A 20958-nucleotide genomic window follows, 5' to 3' on the forward strand; every position below is an offset into this window, starting at 1 on the left:
CCCAACCCCCAGGCCCAGTGATTGCTTTAGAGATGACCATATGACCCAATACCTTCCGACAAGATTGAGTTCCAGGCTGCTGGGAAGTTTAGGAAAAGGAAGCTCTTTTTTTCGGCAGAAATTGCGAAAATAATGGGACGTAGTAAGTCTGGAGTAGCTATGTGCCCAAGAAAGCCTTCAGGGAATGAAGAATGAAATCAACAGGCAGGAAAGCCATCCCAGGGAGACAGAGAAGTGGATGGCTTTTGATACTGTTGAGACCCTGGATCCAGCCACAGCTAAATACTTGAAAAAAATTTAGTCATTACGTCAGTTTGAATTGGGTTCCTATTTGTAACCATAGGAGCTTTGATTAATATATAGAGAAGCTGTAGGCACAGACTGGCCAGAGCAGATGCGCAAAGGACATGGGAGAACAGGGGTTCAGAGCGGAAAGGGAAAGTCTTCACGGGGGGCGGGGGGAGGCACCTGTTTGCTGACACACAGAGGGAAAGAGGTCATGATGACTATACAGGAGCAGGAAAGCCACCCACCCATGGGCCTCAATTTCCCCCCGACTTAGGAGATGGGGCTATCCGTTGAGACCAAGGGGACTGGAACTTTAGTAGGGGGACCTTCAGAAAACAGAAGGTTTGGGGACTTGCCCGGGCAGGCTTAAGAGCCCGACTGAGATTGGAGAGCCTGCGATCGTGGAGGCTCGTCTTTCCTCAGCTGCTGAAGAGCAAGTCTGGTGGTTTTTGGGGGTTTTCTGTTTTGTTTTGTGTTTTGGCCGTGCCACATGGTTTGCGGGATCTTAGTTCCCTGACCAGGGATTAAACTCGAGCCACAGCACTGAAAGCGCCGAGTCCTAACCACTGGACCGCCAGGGAAGTCCCAAGGCTGGTGTTTGAATCCTGGCTCTGTTGACTCTCTGTCCACATTCCTTCTGCTTGACCCAGTCTCCCTGGATCCACGTGTTCATCTCCTGAAGTTCTCCCAACCTTTGGCCAACAGCTTTCTGGGGCACGTGATAAGAATTACAACCTGGGAAGGGTTGACGGCAGAATCTAAGGAACTAAACTTCATGGACATTCATTCAGCGGAGTCCATCCCCCAGGAAAGTATTTAAACGCGGGACTGGACCAAGAGCAGTTCAAATCCCACATCTGTGCAGCTGAGTTTGGGAGATGAGAGAAGAAACATCATGGAGGCAAGAGTATGGGCTTCGGAGGTAAAGAAATAGGACTTCAGATTAAATTGGCTGTGTGACCACGGGCAAGTTACTTAACCTCTCTGAGCCTGTTTCCTCACCTGTATGGGGGAGGTAATAATACCATCTATTTCCTGGGGTTGTTGTGCAGATCACATGAGATCAATAAATTAGATAGAGTGCTCTGCTTTCTAGTAAAATTGAATAATTTCATAGAACATGCCTGACCCATTTTATTGTTACTGTTGTAAATAGTGTTATTAATAAAGTCCTTCATGCATTAAATGGAGGGCGAGTTTTCTTGTCCTGGTTCTGTCATATTCCCTGTGTAAGTCACTTGGGGAAATCTCTGGGCCTCTGCTTCCTCATCTATAGAATGGACGGGTTGAATTCCACTTCTAAGGTATCTTTCAATTCTTGACCTCTGTCACATTTCAGTGGTTATGGCCAGACATATCCTAACAGATTCATGCTCTCTCTCAGCATGTGACCTTCCCGCCGACCATTTCAATCAAACCATTGGCCCCTCTGCCAAGGGACAGCTCAAAGTCACGCACCTGGCAAATGATTTAGGAAACTCACTTGGCCCAGGAACCTGTCAATTTGAACCATCTTTCGAAGGGAGCCTGGCTGAATCCACAGTTTCAGTAGGCTCTCCGTGGATGGATGGAAAGGGAGATAAACAGACACACAAACTCCAGGTTCCATGTCCTAAACCACCCCTGGCTATGTGTTAGTCAGTGTACGCATGTAGTCTAATATCTTGATTATGATCTCTGCAAACTCCACACTCTCTGGATAACCACGAGAACAAACAGAACCGGGTGGGAAAACGTCTACTTCTTGACGAGCCTGCCTTGAGTGCCTCATTTCAGATGCTGCCATGCCCTGCTTCCAGGGGTTAGTCAGTGTCTGCTGTCTTTGCCAGCCTCGAAATCAAAGCCTTAAGGAACAAGTGAGATTTGCATCTTTTAAAAATCCTGCCAGTGAATTGTAAAAGGTGTGAATACGCTACATGTTTGTTGCAATATTTTAAAATAAATTTTAATTCATTTGAACTGTAAGAATACTTAGTCTTTTTCTATTATGTAACACACACCATTAGATGGTGTTATCACGGTCCGCTCCCATCGGTGCTATCACAGACCTTATTAAAAGGGGCTCCAGGTGCTTCTAAACATCTTTCCAAGATACTGAGCAGATAAAATCCATGGTTCAAGTCCTGGCTTGGCCACCTCCAAGCTGCTGGACCTTGAGCAAATGTCCTAACCTTTCCAAGTTTCATGCCCTCATCTGCAACACAGTGACAACGGCGCTTACCTCATAGGGTTGTGAGAATTAAATGAGGTAATGCCTGGAAGGCACTTAAAACAGTGCCTGGCACAGACAAGAGCTCAATATTTTTTCCAATGTATTTGAACAGTACAGGTTTTATGAGAATTATTTTAAATCCCAGTATTCAAAAAAATATTATCCTCTTGAGCATTTGGTACTTTGGAGGAGCTAGATTCTATTCTTAAATAAATCATATTAAGTAAAAGTTAGCTCCCTTTCTTAAGCCTTGAATTTTGAGTTTTAATAGCAAACATACAAAGGTTATGCTTTGTGGCTTCAATTCAGAAATGTCAGCACATCAAACACACGTTCAGACACACACACAGAGACACTTACTCATACAGTGTAAAGGGCAATTGGGTTTGGAGGAGAATGTCACATGAACAGAATTGCAGCTCATTAAAGCAGTACTTGAAGCTTTTGACCTCAGCTACATAAACAATGTTTTCAGATGACAGAGTTACCAAGAAACCAAGTCCTGTGAGCAGTTCGGCATTTAGACTCCCAGAGGATGCGAGTAATGGTATGGGATCAGTACCCTATGCAGTATTTTGGAAAGGATATTAAATGAGAGACTGAATAAAGTAGAATGGGGAGAAGGGGCTCCGTTTTTTTAGTTTGCAAGATTCCAAGACTTTCCAGATGTGCAGATGCCTCAAAATTCTACGGGACTTTATGTAAAGTGATGAGAACAGAGAATAGGTAACCAGAGCAGAAATGACTGGCATCAGCCTATCATATGGGTGGGGCTGGAGTCTGTGAGCCTGACCCCAAGGCTGGAAGGGAAGGAAGGAGGGGTGAGCACGCTGATCATGTCTAGACAGTGTCAGATGGCCGCCCTCGATGAAAGGATGTAGGGAAAGAGATGTTTCTTCATGACGATGTCCCGTCCAACTGCACTCAACCCCTGCCCAGAGTGAAATGACAATCAGATGATCACGTCTTAGGACAAGGATAGAGCCACGCTTACTAGTGGGCAGGTCTCTGTACACACACCCTAGTACTGCAGGCTCCGTAGACTGTAATGAAACAGGGCATCCCTGTCGCCTTGTTACTTTTCTCTCACTCTTCAATTTGCTGCATCTATGCTGCCCGTTGGGTGAGTTGATCCAAGGGCTGCCTCCATGGGGCAACTGGAGCCTTGAGCCCAGGGTCTGTGTCCCTACCTCATTTTCAGGGCGAGCCCTGCGTCAGGTGTCATGGACACCACTGGACTTCACCAAGGCAGTTCATAATGATATACGAATGCCACTGAAACCTCAATCAGGCGTTTTCATTTAAACACCTTATGCTAGCCTACCGTGCACTGCGACATTATAGCACCACATACCACAAATTCTCCTGTAAGACATGCTCACCCGTGGTGTGGCCTCAACACACCCTCCACGACAGCACAGCCACATTCCAAGCTGATCACCAGACAGCACCTCCCACCTGGATTAGCGCAAGAGTCTCATAACCCATCTCCTGATTTCACCCCTCCCCCCACAACAGTCAGCTCAAGATACTTCTCTGCCCACCTTAGCTGGAGTGAAAGCCGCAGATCCTCAATGGCCTGTACCATCTGCCCCTCCCATGGCCTCTCTGATCTCATCTCCTTTTCCTCTCTCCCTTGCCGGCTCAGCTCAGCCACCTGGACCCTCTGCTCTTCCCTGAACGTGCCAGACCAGCTCCTGCCCCAGGGCCTTTGCACCTATTACTACCACCCAAACCACTCTCTCCCCCAGATATACACATGGCTCCCTCCTTCCCTCACCTTCTTCCCATCTTTGCTGAAATGTCACTTTCTCAGTGAGGCTTTCCAACGACCCTATTTAAAACTGACGTCTCTGTGACCCTGCTCTCCCAATCCCCAACCTTCCATAATGCTTATCAACTTCTGACATAGTCACGGATTTCTATGTTCATTATTTGCCCACTCCCTCTAGAATATACAGAGATTTTTATTTTTATTGCTGTGTCTCCAGGGCCTAGAACAGCACCTAACATCAATAAACACCTGCTGAATGGATGACCCATAACGCCCCCACTAGAGGACGGAACCAGAACGCGCTGCTTCTCAACCCACCACTCCACCACATGCCCAGCCACATACTCCGCCCTTCAGCCACAAACCAGCACCTCCCATCCGCCGCACACTGACCTACAGCACCCTGCCACGCGTCCGAAGCCACATTCCAAGCACATTCTGTACTAAAACATATACACCCCTTCAGCATAGCCCTCACCATGCCACACTGCACACTGACTACAACAGGATCCACCAGTCAACTCACTGGCTGGTGGGACCCCACAGAACCATGCTACACCGTGGTCCAGCAGCATCCTCTCACCTGGGATCATGTTAGAAATGCAGCATCTCAGGCCCTACCCCAGACTGGCTGAATCAGAATCCACAGTTTAATCAGATGCCCAAGAGACTCCGTATGCACATTAAAGTTTAAGAAGCTCTGCTAGGCTGCATCACGGCACCTGTAGCATTGGCTGGGCAATGACAGACTGCGGAAGTCACAGCCCCCTCCATCCAAAGTCCAACGTTCATGCATTGCATCATCAGATCCTTCATCACACAACCAAACGATGCCATGACAGATACAACTCAGCGTCCAAATTATAGCCCTTTTTAAATAGGGTAGCTTACACAACAACCAATTTATTTGAGACACACTGCTGTACATAAGAAAAACACCCTGTGCTCTAATATATATCCCTAAAGAATCCAGTATGTTCCTCAGCACAGTGCATTGCAGCATCCTATTTGACAGCCTTTCATTTAATCACTCATTTATTCAGTAAAAATGATTAAGCACATGTCATGTGCTCAACCTTATGCTAAGCACTGGGATCCAACCCTGAAAAAGACAGTCGTGATCTTTTAGGCTCGCCAAAAAGACAGACCTTACACTGAACAAGTAATTACGACAAAGTGTGATGAGTTTGTTGATGGGACACTAGCAGATGATCCCTACTCAGGAATCGACAAGAGCCTCCCTGCGTGGGTGATGGTCTACCGATTTGATGAGGAGGAAGGAGGGAGGCACCAGGAGGATGGGGGGTGCAGGGAGCACGGGAAGGCTTTGGGGTTTCCAGGTAGCTGGCTCCACGTGGGGAAAGCCAGGAAGGGAAGGGAAGGCACTGCATGTTTGAGGAACTGAACGACACTCAGAAATGCCAGTTCTTGAAGTAAGGAGTCTGGGGAGGCAGCAGAGACTGGACCTGGGGAGACTCTAAAAGCCATATGTGCTAAGGAACAATAGACATTATCCCGGGGCTGGCAGAGAGCCATCGGGGGTCTTTAAGCAAGAGAGTGACACGATCAGATGCACGTTAAAAAAATTACTCTTGTACCCGAAACAATACATGAGGCTAATGTGTTTCAGTAGTTTCCAATGCTACTCTGCGAAGAGCTCTTGCCACAATAAAAGAGAACGACTTTAAAAATCCATTTAAAATTATTTTAATGAACCTCCAATAATAGCACCCTTCACTGATGTTTGAATATAATCCTCTGTTATTGCCCCATGTTTTTTCTTTCTCTTGCTGCACTCTAATAGCATGCATGAATCAGGAACACTGACAGATACATGCATGCCTTTTAATATCCCACGAGGCATATGGAACTCTGCACACACTCACCGCGGGCCTTTCAGAAGGTGTGGGGAAGGAGAAATGTGAAATCCCTGGGGGGGGGGGGCGGGGGGAGGGGCTGTAAGGCTGGCACCTGCTGTGTGAAAGGCGTGTGCCCAGATTGAATCAGATGAGTGGGTGGTGTATTCATTATTATGTTTATTTCTAATTCACCCTAAGAAAATCAAGGGCAGTGCCTCTTCCCCTTAGAGCTGGTTGTAGAACATCTTGAAGTCTATAGCCCAGTTCAGTCACTGTACTTTGAAAGTCATTGTTAAACCCACATGAGGCATTTCAAGACATTGGCTGGCTGGAAACCATATCCAATATAGAACAGTTGAAGTGTCCTGTAGATCATCACTAACTATTGTAATCTTTTTGTATTATCAATGATAAGAACAGCTAATTTTTCCTGAGCACCTCCTTTGAGCCAGGTTAAATATTTCTAAGTATTTAACCAGTCAAAATGGGCTCTGGTTGTCAGTAACCAGTACTAACCGGCTACACTTCAACCTGACTTTGAGTGATCACTATTCTAGAGGTTATAAACTGACAGCCACATACGGTTCATGGGTGTGTTTTATTTGACCTGATTTGTATTTAATTTTTAAAACTTGTTGCTGACATATTTATAAAAATAGTGAGATTTCATATGAGAATCCCAATGAGGATGGAGCAATGCAGAGCCTGCATCCCCACAGGACCAGTCTGGCTAGCCCGGTGCCCAGCTCGTAGAAGGTTCTCGGGAGAAGGTAGCTGTTATTATCATGGATAATATAAAAAGAATACAATAATTAGTAATGAGTCACAGGATCCTCCAACTGGTCCGCTGGAGATGAACACCCACCGAGCCCTTGAGAGCCACCAGCTCCCCTGTCTGCCCCTTTCCCCACTACTCCCACCTCCCTCACTGACATTACCTGCCTGGCCTCTGTAGCTACCTGTTCCTGGAAGGTACCACCCCTCACTCAGACTGTGTGAGAACCAGTGTCTTCCTCTTAAAGAGATTTCTCTCCTTGCCACATTCCTTTGGCCTCTGTCTAGCTTCCCTGCCTGAGCTTTTTTTTTTTTTTTTTTTTTTTTTTTGCCGTGTGCGGGCCTCTCACTGTTGTGGCCTCTCCCGTTGCAGAGCACAGGCTCCGGACGCGCAGGCTCAGTGGCCATGGCTCACGGGCCTAGCCGCTCCGCGGCATGTGGGATCTTCCCAGACCGGGGCACGAACCCGTGTCCCCTGCATCGGCAGGCGGACTCTCAACCACTGCGCCACCAGGGAAGCCCCTGCCTGAGCTTTTGACCATGAACTCCACAGCAGTGATTCCCAGCCTGGAGTGTTTATCAGATTCACCTAGAGAGCCCCACCCCACAGGGTTTCTGATTCAGGAGGTCTGGGGCAGGGCCTGAGAATTTCACTCCTAAAGTTCCTAGGTGATACTGCTGGTCTGGGGACCACACTTTGAAAAACCACTGCTCTACACGTAAAGAATGAACCTCAAATGTCAGTGGCTCAATGCCGGTGGGGATGGGGGCATTTGCATCTTTCCTCTGGCGAAGTGAAGAGAGATTGGTCCACATTTTGAGACCTCATGAAGAGCCCCACAAAACCCCAGTGGTCTGTGTGTGCCACCTTCAGGTTCCCAGTTTCCTGAATGGAGAATCCATTCTTCTCTTCCAGATTGCTTTTTTTTTTTTTTTTTGCGGTACACGGGCCTCTCACTGCTGTGGCCTCTCCCGTTGCGGAGCACAGGCTCTGGACACGCAGGCTCAGCGGCCATGGCTCACGGGCCCAGCCGCTCCGCGGCATGTGGGATCTTCCCGGACTGGGGCACGAACCCGTGTCCCCTGCATCGGCAGGCGGACTCTCAACCACCGCGCCACCAGGGAAGCCCCCAGATTGCTTTTTGATCGTTTTTTGTATAACAAAAGTGATGATACTGCCTATGACATGCAGGTGTACACATGAACCCCAAGTGTACACATGGACATTATCTTAGGGACTAGCAGCAGGACTCAATACTGTTCTGTCCCTCAAAGACTCTGCACCCAACACAATGACCAACGTGTGACACGCCGCTAACAAAAATTGTCAACTATCCCAGAGGGCCTCCTGCGTACCGGGCACGTGCTGAGTGCTCTATGCATTATGAGTCTCCCCTGATGGAGAAACTGTTATCATCGCTGTACTACAGACGATGCAGCAGAAGAGCAGAGAGGGGAAACGACTCGTCCAAGTTGTCCAGATGCAGAAAAATCAAGAGATGGTTCGTCGGACCCACTGCATTCACCGAGGGTCAGACACTATTAGGAATATTGTGCTCAATCCTGTGTCTGTATTTTAAGATGGATGTTGATTACCTGGAGGACATCAGGCACCCGGAGGTGATGTCACACGGGACATGCTTGCAAGTGGAGGAGGGGCGTGTTTAGCCTGAAAATCGCAGGATTCAGGAGTATAAGGATGTGCTACAGAGAAAGAGGCTCTGGTTGATAGAACAGGACCCAGTGATGGCAATTCTGGGGAGGCTGATTTGATATCAGTATACATGTTGGCAACAATTAGAAGGACCACAGTGTGGAACTGGCTGCCTCTAAAAGGACCCTGTATCTGAACACCAGGAAGTGTCCAGAGAGAAACAGAATTCATCAGGGACGCTGTGATCCTAAGCATTTGGGATGTGCAGGACTGGCGAGATGACAGAAGCAGAACTACATGTCCTTTGCCCCGGGCATCCTGGTACGCCTCTAACGGAGTCAGACTCTGAATCCTCGCTTCCTCACACACTGGCTGAGTGACCTTGGACAGAGCGCTTAACCCCTCTGTGCTTCCATTTCCTCTTCCATTACATGGAAGCCCTTGCTTAATAGGTTGTTGTGAGGATTTAATCAGATGCTATGTGTGAAGTGTTTAATATGGCCAGATAAGTGGCCAAGAAATTCATAATAATGATATCAAAACAAGCACCGTTATCACTGTCATTTTCTTCATCTTAACATCTGAGACCCTCACAATTTCAGGTTTCGATGACGATGTTTATGCTCCCTTTTCAGCCTCAGTCGGTAGTTTTACAACCCATAATAAAGTCACCAGGTCTCCGCTGTACTTAATCTAACAAAGAAATATCCTCCTAGTAGAACCACGGTTCCGATTAATTCAGGGGCAAACTCCTCCTCCCTGTTGAGTCTTTGGGGATGGAAGCACTACCGTGGGCACACAACTGCAGGAAATGTGAGACCTTTACTATTCTAGTAACGGTTCTCTGAGAGCTATATCTACGCCCAGAGCCTCCAGGAGGGCTACCAGCACGTCACTCATTCTGGTTCGCCTTGGGTGGGAGCTGGCTGGTGGTTCTGTCTTCTTTACTGACTCAGATGGAGTGTATATTTCAGAATTAAACTTAAATACTGTTGAGATAAACAGCATGACCTTTTCAACGTCAGTATGAAGAGAAAATGACACAGTCGAACCAAGGAAAGAACGAGGGCAAAATTAGATTCTTTATCACTGTCCAAGAATGGATCTGAACTCTGCTCACCCAAGAACCATTCCCCAGCTCAGACGGTTACAATAATTGAATCGATAAAACAAAAACTCGATGTCCATGGTCTTTCCCACATTCATAGAGGCCGTGTGGATGGAAAACTCCATTTTGTATCCACTGCCTTTGAGTATAAATGTGAGTACTCCTAGATCGAGGTCCACCCCTCGGAGGACACCAAGGGCACACGCATTGGAGAGAGAAAGAGAGTGTTATGATGCGGACCCAACAACCAGAGAGAACGGTTTACTTACGGCTTTCGGCTTATACGGGGGTTGAATCTCTTTGCGTTCAAGTTTCTCCCAGTCAATATACCGGAAAAATGCATGCTCTTTAATGTCACGTTCACCTTCAGGTCCACAACCCAGACGTTTGCCCGGGTGTTTGGTCATCAGCTTCAAGAGAAAGAGAAACGTGGAATTTAATGAATTTCAGGACAGGAAACGTGGGACTCTCAGAAATGATCACTCCTACGAATTAGGGAAGACAGCTTGAGGAAGAGTCCCAACTAATCTTTATTTTTTGCTTTTCATCCCGGCAGTAATTTCCTAGCCAGGTCTTTCTAATAGGAGGGCCCGACAGTAGTGCCTGCTGCCCCCCCGTCCCAGAACAAGATCCCTTATAGTTAATCAAACCTCAGCCTGAATGTGGCCCTGAACTTCAAGTTAGAAATGTCACATGATTCATTTTGATTTATGAATGAGGTTTACGCAGTTACTGATGCATATAATGAGAACAGTTTCAATATCTTCAAATTCCCCTCCTGCCACCACTAGGAAACTGGAGTTTGACCAAAGCAAAGGGCACGTTCATTCAGATAATATTTGCATTTCTCAGTAAAGCACTTGTGAAAATGACAAGTCAGAAGAAAAAATATTAGTCAAATGGACTCAAGTTTCAAGTAATTACTTTCCAAAAGCTCATTAAATAGTCAAAACCTAGCCCAGCTCATTTCTCTTGTATCACACATTACAGTAAACTCCGCTGAGGTTTCTTTGGTGTCCCATTTAAATTACTTAATTATCAAAACCTTCCATCTTTGGGTCTCTGAGCCAGGGCTAAATAACAAGATGAATAGCTGCTCCAAGATGAAACCAGACAGGCTTCCTCTTGTAAATGAACCCAAAGCAGCATGAAAATATCTCTGATCTCAAGTCTTCAGCAAATGCACGGAGAGTAAAGACGGAGGAGTTGATGATTAATTAAAAAAAAAAAAAAAAGATCGGCAAGAGGCCATCAAAAGAAGAAACAAAACAATTGGAACATACAAGACCAGGAAGCTTCCCGGAGCTGACCTGACCCCAAGTAGCCCAAGACGGTAGATTCCTTAGATTTTTGCCCAGGGCTTCAGGATTATGGGGGAAGGGATGAATCCAGCAATTCACACCTACTCTGTTGGGCATTTAGCTCAGCCTGATTCTTGCTACAGATAATTTGTCATCAGAAGCTACCCTCCTACACACACACACACACACACAAGCACATACTTTCCCTATATGCTTTACCTTCCAGGGGAAAAATAACTGGGCACTTATGTTCTAAGCTACTTCTTTATTTATATATTATATCCTGGTCTTACCTGATTCTCACAATAACCCAATGAGTTGGGTGTATTACTTTTTACCATTTGAGTGACAAGGCAACTGACACAGAGATAGTAGATGGCAGAGCTGGGACTGGATCTCACCTCTGCTGACCTCTAAACCTTGAGTTTTTAGAGAAATAGATTACATGTGGTTCCCCAGGGATATCTGTGGCCTGGCTTGGTCAGGAAAAGTTTATGTAGGGCAAGGGAATTGGGCCAAACCTTGACCTTTGTATAGGATTAGGATGGCAGGAAAGAAAGGGTTACGAGGTCTTGGTTAGCACAAACAGTAACCCTATCGATAATGGCTTCCGTGTCCTGAGCACTCCCCGTGTGCCCAGGCTCTGTGCCAAAGGCTTCTCAGCTGTAACATATTACTCTTTCATCTCCACAACAACATTTTCAGGCCTCAGAAACTATTATCCTCATTTTCCACATAAAAAAACCAGGTCCTGAAAAGTAGTCACCTACTCAAGATTACACAGCTAACGAGCAGAACTATGCTTTGAACAGATCAGCCTGACCCAGAGTCCTGAAGCTCCATCTTACAGTTTCTTCTTGTTTTCACCCTAACGTGTGGCCAGTTGGGGCATCTGTCTGCTTTAAGTTTGTACAAAGTGGGAATGGTGATCTGAGCAAACGTATGCTATTTTTTTTTTTTATGGTAGAAAATAGGGTCTTTAATGGGATGGAAAATAGGACATTTTCAATTGGAATGGCACTGTTTTCAAAAACCTAGCTCACTTTCCATGTAGGCAGGAGAATGCCAGGCGGAGCAAAACCACTGCAGAAAACACCCAGCACTAATGCCCAGCTCTGCTCAGCTCCTGCACGCTGAACCCCTGTGCCCAAAGCCAGCCACGCAGACAGCTGGACTTAATCACTCTTCCGATCTCTGATCACCTCCCAGACAGACCCCCTGGGGCCCGCGGTTCAGGAGGAAGCATTTGGCTGTTCACTTGAGCATCACCCCTTCTCTGGAGCATCAACCTTGAAGAAAAAGCCTACCCAGGCCTCAGCCGACACAACTCAGAAAGGTCCCCAAACACAATAGCAAGAAAGTCACCCTCGTTAATCCTGAAGGTTATGGGTCTGAAATTAATAGAAATCTGCTCTACCAGGGAAACTGCTAATTGGAGCTGAAGCTGAATGCAGCTGACCTGGAAAACCCTCTCCTCCATGACCCACTTAGAACCCCAGCTGTCTAAGCAGGCAGAGCTGTGAAGGGGAAGGTCTTGAACATGTATCGAGCACCTACTACTGTGCCAACACCATGCAAAACGCTTAGCTCTTCTGTTACCTCATTTAACACTCTCCCAAACTCTGTTTAATTAAGGATTAATATTCCATTTTTGGAGATAAACAGAAGCCCACAGATGCAAAGTAACGTGCTCAAGACCACGCACCTAGGAAGTCACAGGGTTGAAATTTGCAAATGGTCTTGAGCTCCAAAATCTGCCACTTAAAAAATCCCCGTCTCGGGAGATGCAAGCTCAAAACACAAGAGGAGGCTAGCATGTAACATAGCAGTGCCAGCATTAGTAATAGTAGGAGTAATAACCCAAGGGTTTCAGAGCAGAGTGCCAGGCTCTCTTCTACGTGATTTCCTTGTATTAACCCATCTAGTCATCAGAGAACCCTATGTGCAGTCCCATAGGTGTGTCCTCAATCTGCAGATGGAGTTGAACAACTTCCCGGTTGTCACAGGGCTAATAATGCTGGGATTTGTGCTCACATGGCGATTTTTGCCCAGAAAAATCAGGATAGGAGAGGGCACATTCTACCTCAAGAGACAGTGGCTTCCAATTCAGCTGACTGATGCCTTACAGGAATGACAGACCAGCATGGAGAGATCAGATTTTTCAAGAGAAACTGGACAGCTGAATGTTTATGGGAAATCCCCTGATCTTTAAATGCTGGCAATTTTTTTCGGTACGCGGGCCTCTCACTGTCGTGGCCTCTCCCGTTGCGGAGCGCAGGCTCCGGATGCGCAGGCTCACCGGCCATGGCTCACGGGCCCAGCCGCTCCGCGGCATGTGGGATCTTCCCGGACCGGGGCACAAACCTGCGTCCCCTGCATTGGCAGGCGGACTCTCAACCACTGCGCCACCAGGTTAGCCCAAATGTTGGTAATTATTAAACAAACTGAGAGCTCAGGTATGACCTCCTCCCTCTCCCCAACCCCATATAATGTCTACAGGGGTTTGCCCTGGCCTTGTTCCATGCTCTCTCTTGGTGCCACGGGGCCTCGCTTAAGCTCCTAATGAACCTCTCCATGCTCTGTTCCTCGTCTTCCCTCTCCCTGCCTCATAGCCTCAAAAACTATTTTCAACCTATAAATTTTTTTTTTTTAAAGAAGATGTTGGGGGTAGGAGTTTATTAATTAATTAATTAACTTTTGCTGTGTTGGGTCTTCGTTTCTGTGTGCGGGCTTTCTCTAGTTGCGGCGAGCGGGGGCCACTCTTCATCACGGTGCGCGGGGCCTCTCACTATCGCGGCCTCTCTTGTTGCGGAGCACGGGCTCCAGACGCGCAGGCTCAGTAGTTGTGGCTCACGGGCCTACTTGCTCCGCGGCATGTGGGATCTTCCCAGACCAGGGCTCGAACCCGTGTCCCCTGCATTGGCAGGCAGATCCTCAACCACTGTGCCACCAGGGAAGCCCCAACCTATAAATTTTAAGATGTTAGGGACTGAGACGAATTCACATATGTTTTCCCCAGGGATATTTGCATCCTAACCTATGCAGCTGACACACAAATCTTAGGTGACTCACTGAGAGTGGGAATTTAGGCAGCATGGCAAGGTGCTTCTAGATGGAGGGGCTGTCCCTGCTGTTATAAACCACCTGAGTCTTCAGCTTTCCTTCACCCAAGCCAGCTCACATGGTGTCTGATGGGTGAGGAAGCGCAGGGCTGGGTTGGGCAATGGGAAATCTGCAAACACTCCAAGAATCTAGGCCTGGCGGCCCTGGTTTATCCAGACACACAGGTGGGCATGCTCTAACGCTGAGAATGCCCTGGTACTGCTGACTGGTGGGAGGGAAAACTTTATAAAGGCAGCATCCCTGGGCCCTGTTCTCTGGGGGTCTCTCAGTGTTGCTTTCGTACTTTCATCAGTTGAAAAGTTACCACATTTGGTTAAGATACTTAAAGGCAGTGGTTTTCAAGCGACCTTTTTTTTACACTACAGATGCCCAGACTTACTCTCTGGGGTGAGGCTGAGGTCTGCGCTTTCTGAAAAAGCACTTCAGGTCATCCTGATGGTACCAACGGGGAGGACCACTGGTCTCCAGGGACTCACCCAGGTCACTGTGAGCACATCCTGGCCGCACGCAAGATGCATAACAAGCAATCCTTACCCCAAAACATGTGTCCCGCTTTGTTCACAGGTGCAATCTGCATACATCACAATGTATAAATGTGCGAATTTTTCAGCCATCTGTGGGTTGGCGAGGGAGTACGGGTTTGGGGACACTCAGTTTGGGTCAACTTATCTAGAGAATTCCTTAAACTCAATACTGGTTGATATTTTCTTAGGACAAAAGTCACACGCTCCTAGTATTAACTAACCACGTAGGCCCCAGCGCAGAGTGAAGCTGACGGATTCGTGCCACAGAGCTCTTGTGTACCTTCCCCTGGGTTCTAGCTCTTTGGCAAAGTCTCTGTGCTTCCTACCTCATTCACTCCATTAGCATTCCCCTGTGCTGGCTTAGAGCCTGGAGCCCAGCCAGCAGCAAGATGCTATTGCAGGCAGTCCTCCACGGTGCTTCTGTGCAAATTAGAAAAAAGCTCCCTTTCCTCTGGGCGGTAGCAGCTCTGTACCAGGCTCACAGGCTGGCAAGTGGGTGAGGGGTGGAGTTCAGCCTCCACTGCCCCTCCCCCACCCTGGGCAAAGCATCCTTGTGCAGGGCACAACCAGCACCCCTGTAGGTGGTGGTACCGGCCGCAAGCTCTAAGGGGCTCACTCACCCCTTTGCAGATGGCCACAGCTTCCTTGGACATGGACTTTGGATAAGCCACGTTGTGTTCCATGATAGACTGGAAGAGTTCATCTTCATCCTCCCCTTCAAAGGGTGCCTGTGGGACAGAGGATAGGGTGGGAGAAGGAGTCCTGCCTGAACCTCCCCCAACTGCCCCAAAACAACAAGCGCTGCTCCCTGGGGTCCACAGCGAGGCCACACTTCCAGGGAGAAGATAAGGAAAACTGGTGAACAGACTAGGGTAATAACCCCAAGGTCATGGAAGTCATAGAGGTTCAGATCTGTGAGCTGGTATCAAGCTGACACTTTCTCCTAAAGAAACCATGATGGTGGGGATGGGGGAGGACTTTCCTTACAAATCACTTAAAATTCAATTACCTGCCCAGCCAACATCTCATACAGCAGGACTCCGAATGCCCACCAATCCACGGACTTCCCATAGGGCTGATAAGCAATTATCTGGAAAACAGAAGGCATCTGTCAGGGAGACGGCAGGTTCTTGCAGCGGCTGAGACTGACTGAATAGGCAGTTCTTTTACAATAAGACTGGAGCATCCCTGGGGGCAGGGTGGTGGGGGGAGAGTTCTTCCTTTGCCTGTCACCTGCCTATTGTGAAAGATTAAATTGGCTGACACAGTCCCAGATGTGGGTCTCTGTCTAAAAGAGTCAACAGGGAGCCCAGTGTCCACCCAAGCTATTTCTTTACCTTAGGAAGATGGACATCCTTTTGCAGAGATACCCGCAGGTGGGGAAAACATCTGTGGATGTCACATTGCCTTTTTAAAGCACCTAGTGTGGTTGTGTTATTTTCAATTTTAATACAGTGAGCGTGGCATTTTAAAGAAGAAAACCCACCTTCCCTTCTCATTCCTAAAGTAATAACATTTACACAACAATGTGAATATATTTAAGGCTACTGAACTGTATGCTTAGAACTGGTTAAGATGGTAATGTGCTTTTTTGCCAAAATTAAAAAGGCTTTTAAGTTAAAAAATGTCATAGCATTTATTCCTATTTTACTATTTATTTAAAGATATAGATAAGCTAAGAGAATGCAATTAAAATCACCCATAATCCTCTATCAAGAGAGAAATCATGATTAACATTTGGCCTATTTCCTTCTAGGTTTTTTCTATTAATATATATTAAGCTCCGCGTGTAGATATGTGCTTTACATGAATACTTTAACGTGGAATTTTAGTAAAGGATTTTATTCATTTAGAATTTCCATGCTAATATCTGTACATCAACATAACCAGCTTTTACCTCTGCACAGTGTTCCATTGGATGGATATACCAAAATCTATTTCATCAATACCCAACTGACTGGGTTCCTTCCACGTAATTAGATATCTGGACATTTGTTCAATTTGTTTTTCCTTAAGATAAATTCCTAGGAGTAGAACGGGTGGATCAAATGGTACACATAGTTTTCAAGGTTTTGCTGTTTATTACCAAATTCCCAGAGCATGGCAAAGTCTCGAACAGCTGTGTGACCATCCATCAGGATGTAGGGGTGTAAAACTCACTGTATCAGAGGGATTAGAAGTTGATACAGCAGAGGTTAAGGGCTGAGGATTGAGGGCCAGACAGTCCAGACTTGGAATCCTGACTGCCGTTTCCCAGCGTGTGACCCTGGGGGAAGTTACTTAACTTCTCTAAGTCTCAGTTTCCTCATCTACAAAATGAAGTTTATAATAATGTCTCTGTCATAGGGTTTTCTGAGGATCAAAGAGAAATATGTGCCTCTCACTTACTATGCCCTCGAAATGTCAGCTATGACTCAAAAGTTCTCTAATGCGGCCATGGTTTGTTTTACTCAACACGTGTGTCTGAGCAACCTTGGCTATAAAGTAACTGTCCGTTTATCCAATTCCATCTCCCACCTCGGCTTCTGCCCTGAAATCAGAAGTGTCCTCTGAGGAGAACTGACCTCAAGGGATGAAGAGAAAGCTTTCTGGGAGAATACCTATTGCAAGTGTTTTCACACTTTTTTTTTTATTAAAATCAATTTAATAAATCAATTTCATAAGTATATGCAGCACACATTTAACTGTTAGGCATCCTATTTTGTCCATTATTAGGAATAATGCAATACATACTCTTGTATGTCTTTTACTACACGCAGGCACTATCTGATTAAATACAAATTGAATAGAGAGGTGATCAGGTCATTAAAAACATGAATCTTAAATTTAAGAAGAGTTGTCAAATTAAACTCCCAAGTGGCTGTGCTAATTTATACTCTCAGCGCTTGTGTGTTAGAGGATCTGTTTCCCCCCACACACCCTCACCACTTTTAAAGTACTTCATGTCTCCTTCGATCCTCATGACAACCTAACAAGTTAATCCTTTTACAAAGGGAAATAGAGCCTGCGCGAGATGAAAGAAGTAGCCGGAGGCGATGGGGTTATTTAATGGCAAAGCAGGGGGACACCCGACCTGAGTTTATTCCCCTCCCCAGAGGGCTGCGGGCTGTGAGCTGGAGGAGGATGCAGCTTCCCCAGGAACACAAGTCGGGGCTCCTGCTTGCCGGCATCACGAGCACCCAGGAACTTTTGAAAACCACAGATGTGGAGGCCCACCCTGCAGGGATTCTGATTCCATACACCTAGGGTGACGCCTGGACATCCCCATTTTAAAAGCTCCCCAGGTGACTGTTAAGGGCAGCAGGACTTGTGAACCAGAGATCACTGAACTCATGGCAGATCAAGGAATTGTGTCTGATGTCCTAATCAGCAAAATGATAATAAAGCAATGTATGTCACGTGGGGATAACTCCATTGGGTCCTAATAAAGGATTAAGTGCTTAAAGGATTACTTTCCAATTCCTCAAGTAATACACAAATACATTTACCTTGTGAAAAATTTAAACAGTACACAGATTAAGCTAAATTCCCCTCTACTACGGCCTTATCCTCAGAGGTAACCAATGTTGTAAAATCAGTCTGTAATCTTCCAGATTTTCTACACTTTTGCATGCATATCTACATACTCATAAGAAACATATAGCAGTGTTCTGTGTATTAGTGTTATTTTCCAGAAATGGTATCATATTGTATTTATCATTCTGTAACTTGCTTTTTTTCTCTCAATGGTATTTCCACATCTGCATATACAGATGCCTAATAGTATTCCATACTATAAATCATTCAGTCTATTGCCCATCCCTTAATCAACAAACATTGTTCAAGGTAGTGCAGACAGGTGTGCTCTGATCTTTGTAAGGGCTGAACAAGATTTCTTAATATGCAATGTAGCACTGTTCCTTTATTGATCGTCTTTGAGGTTGCCTTCCGTTTTTCATTATTTCTTTGTTAAGATTTTTTTTGATGTGGACCACTTTTAAAGTCTTTACTGAATTTGTTACAATATTGCTTCTGTTTTATGTTTCAGTTTTTTTTTTTTTTTTTTGGCAGCCAGGTGTGTGGGATCTTAGCTCCCCGACCAGGGATCGACCCCTGCACCCCCTGCGTTGGAAGACAAAGTCTTAACCACTGGACCGCCAAGGAAGTCCCTATTTTTCATTATTAAAAATAGTGCTGCAATGAAGAAAGGACTTCGAACACATATCCTTCCACGTATGGAGTGTGTGAGTGTGTGTGTGTGTGTGTGTGTGTGTGTGTGTGTGTGTGTGTGTGTGTGTTTTGCAAACTAGATTCCTAGAAGAGGAACAGCTCTGGTAACAGAGTATGCAGGTTTTAAATTTAGTGCCGAGCTACTTAGTGACATGGGGCCTCCCGTCACCATTGTTACATATGAAGCCTTAACAGTCAGGAAAAGAGGAATTCTAGAATGTCCATTTCCCAGACTCTCTGCCAAGCTCTCAGTTCCTTTCCATAAAAATCCAGTAACAGATTGCAGAATGCCACCTTTCTGAGCACCAATTCAGAGAAAAAGGAAGGCTATCATCTGGCACAAATTTTTGTACCATGACATGTTGGGGAAATCCATTCTGCAACTGACCGTTTCCTTTGGGAAGGAACGGGGAGGCACTAAAATAAATCTTCACACTTTCATTTATATCATAATCATAGGAAGAAAAATTCTGAGTCTTTTAGGATTTAGCACAACTACTGCATACTTATTAGTACACAGACCCTGTGTCATAAGTCAGTCCAGAGAATCGATCTATCCCTTTCCCCTCCCCCTCCCTCCCTCCCTCCCCTGACCAAATGTTTCAGTGTCAAAATTAGGAGGTGTCCTATGGCCATGAGCCATAGCAGCTTGATGAAGAATTTTACTGATGTGTGGTGGATGGTTCTTTTGAGTTTTATTTAAATTTTCTCCCAAACCTTGATGTATTTTGGGCCTGAGCTTCTGGATGTGTGCTAAGCTAATTTTCATGTGTGATCGCAAAGGAATAATTTAGAGGACAGGAGAAGGATCAGCCTGAGGTTTGCTTGTCAGGTACCCCCTGAACCTTTCCCAGCTCCTATGTGGCCACCTAGGGCCCCGGGGAGACATCAGTACATCAGCACAACACAGACACGCCTTAGGGGTTGGCATCAGCTCACCTCAGGGGCGATGTAGTCTGGAGTGCCACAGAAGGTCTTGGTTGTCACTCCGTCCCAGATGTTTTCCTTACACATGCCGAAATCAGCGATCTTGATGTGACCCTCGGAATCCAGCATCACATTGTCAAGTTTCAGGTCTCTGTGCAGACAGAAGATTTAGAGATTTAATTAAATGCTATTTATTTCAAGTCAACCAACAGCCACTCATTATGCGCCAGACACTACAGCAGGGGTGTCGGGGGCACAGCCATGGGTACAACGCAGCCCTTGCCCTCCAACAGCTTATAATCTGGCAGGGAGATACAAGGGTGCACAAACCCCTGTGCTTTGCTTTTCCTACAGAGCCAACTGTGCCAAGCGTCTCAGAAGGACACAGTGAGACAGCAGCTCTGAGAAGAGTGATCCACAGACAGCTATATAAAGGACAGAGCATCCACAGAAGCTTCCTGTATCCAGGAGCATCTCCAGAGTTGACCTCTGCACCTTCAGGACCGCCTACATTTCGTAGGAAGATATGTTTTACACACATTGTTATTTTTTAAAAATCTCTGAAAATCATGGAGAAAAAAATGGATTGAGAGCATCTTATTTAACACCAAGTGCCCCAAGCTCTCCTAAGCCAGTTCCTAGGCCATGAACCCAGGAGTTTCTACTGATTCTTTCAACCAAAAAATATGTGTTGCACACCTACTATGTGACAGGCACTATGCTTTGAGTGAGGTATATACTATGAACAAGATAAACAAGCATCCTGTTCTTGTTAGGATTAAATTCTAGTAGAGGGGAAAAGACAATTACCAAGTATTCAAATCTATAAGCATGCTTATTATAGCTTCTGATGGATGGTACAAAGGAAATAAGAAGAATGATGAGATGGACAGGAACTGAAGGAGGGAGGTTACTATAACAGAGTGTCAGGAAGGTGTCACCTCCATGGAGCGATGTCCTAAATGACACGGGCTACACTCCCATTCTTTTATTTCATCCATGTTGATGAGGAGAGTTTGATGTTTGGGGACCCTTGCACACTCCCAGTGTATCTGAAGACTCCAATATCATCACACTTTCCTCCTCCCTAAACATTGACTCCAATGTCATCACTTGGTGTTTCAGCATCAGTGAGTAGGGACGATCTATGGGCCAGACTTCCTCAATCCCATGAGAAATCCAACTTCCTCAGAGGTAAAGGGATC

At 46.1% G+C, this 20958-nt stretch overlaps 1 protein-coding gene across 2 annotated transcripts in view; it reads right to left on the minus strand.

The window, feature by feature from the left end:
* PRKCB (protein kinase C beta) overlaps positions 1 to 20958 on the minus strand; it is a gene marked incomplete at both ends in the record, with an annotated part of 312013 nt that overhangs the window by 16566 nt on the left and 274489 nt on the right. For both annotated transcript variants that reach the window (XM_082856532.1, XM_082856531.1), the window contains 4 exons: positions 9939 to 10079; positions 15238 to 15345; positions 15627 to 15707; positions 19766 to 19904. In XM_082856532.1, the coding sequence (XP_082712658.1) occupies positions 9939 to 10079; positions 15238 to 15345; positions 15627 to 15707; positions 19766 to 19904 (469 nt within the window). The remainder of the gene's footprint in view (positions 1 to 9938; positions 10080 to 15237; positions 15346 to 15626; positions 15708 to 19765; positions 19905 to 20958) is intronic.

Source organism: Leucopleurus acutus (assembly GCF_964270905.1).
Source record: "Leucopleurus acutus genome assembly, chromosome: 16".
Taxonomy (NCBI): Eukaryota; Metazoa; Chordata; class Mammalia; order Artiodactyla; family Delphinidae; genus Leucopleurus; species Leucopleurus acutus.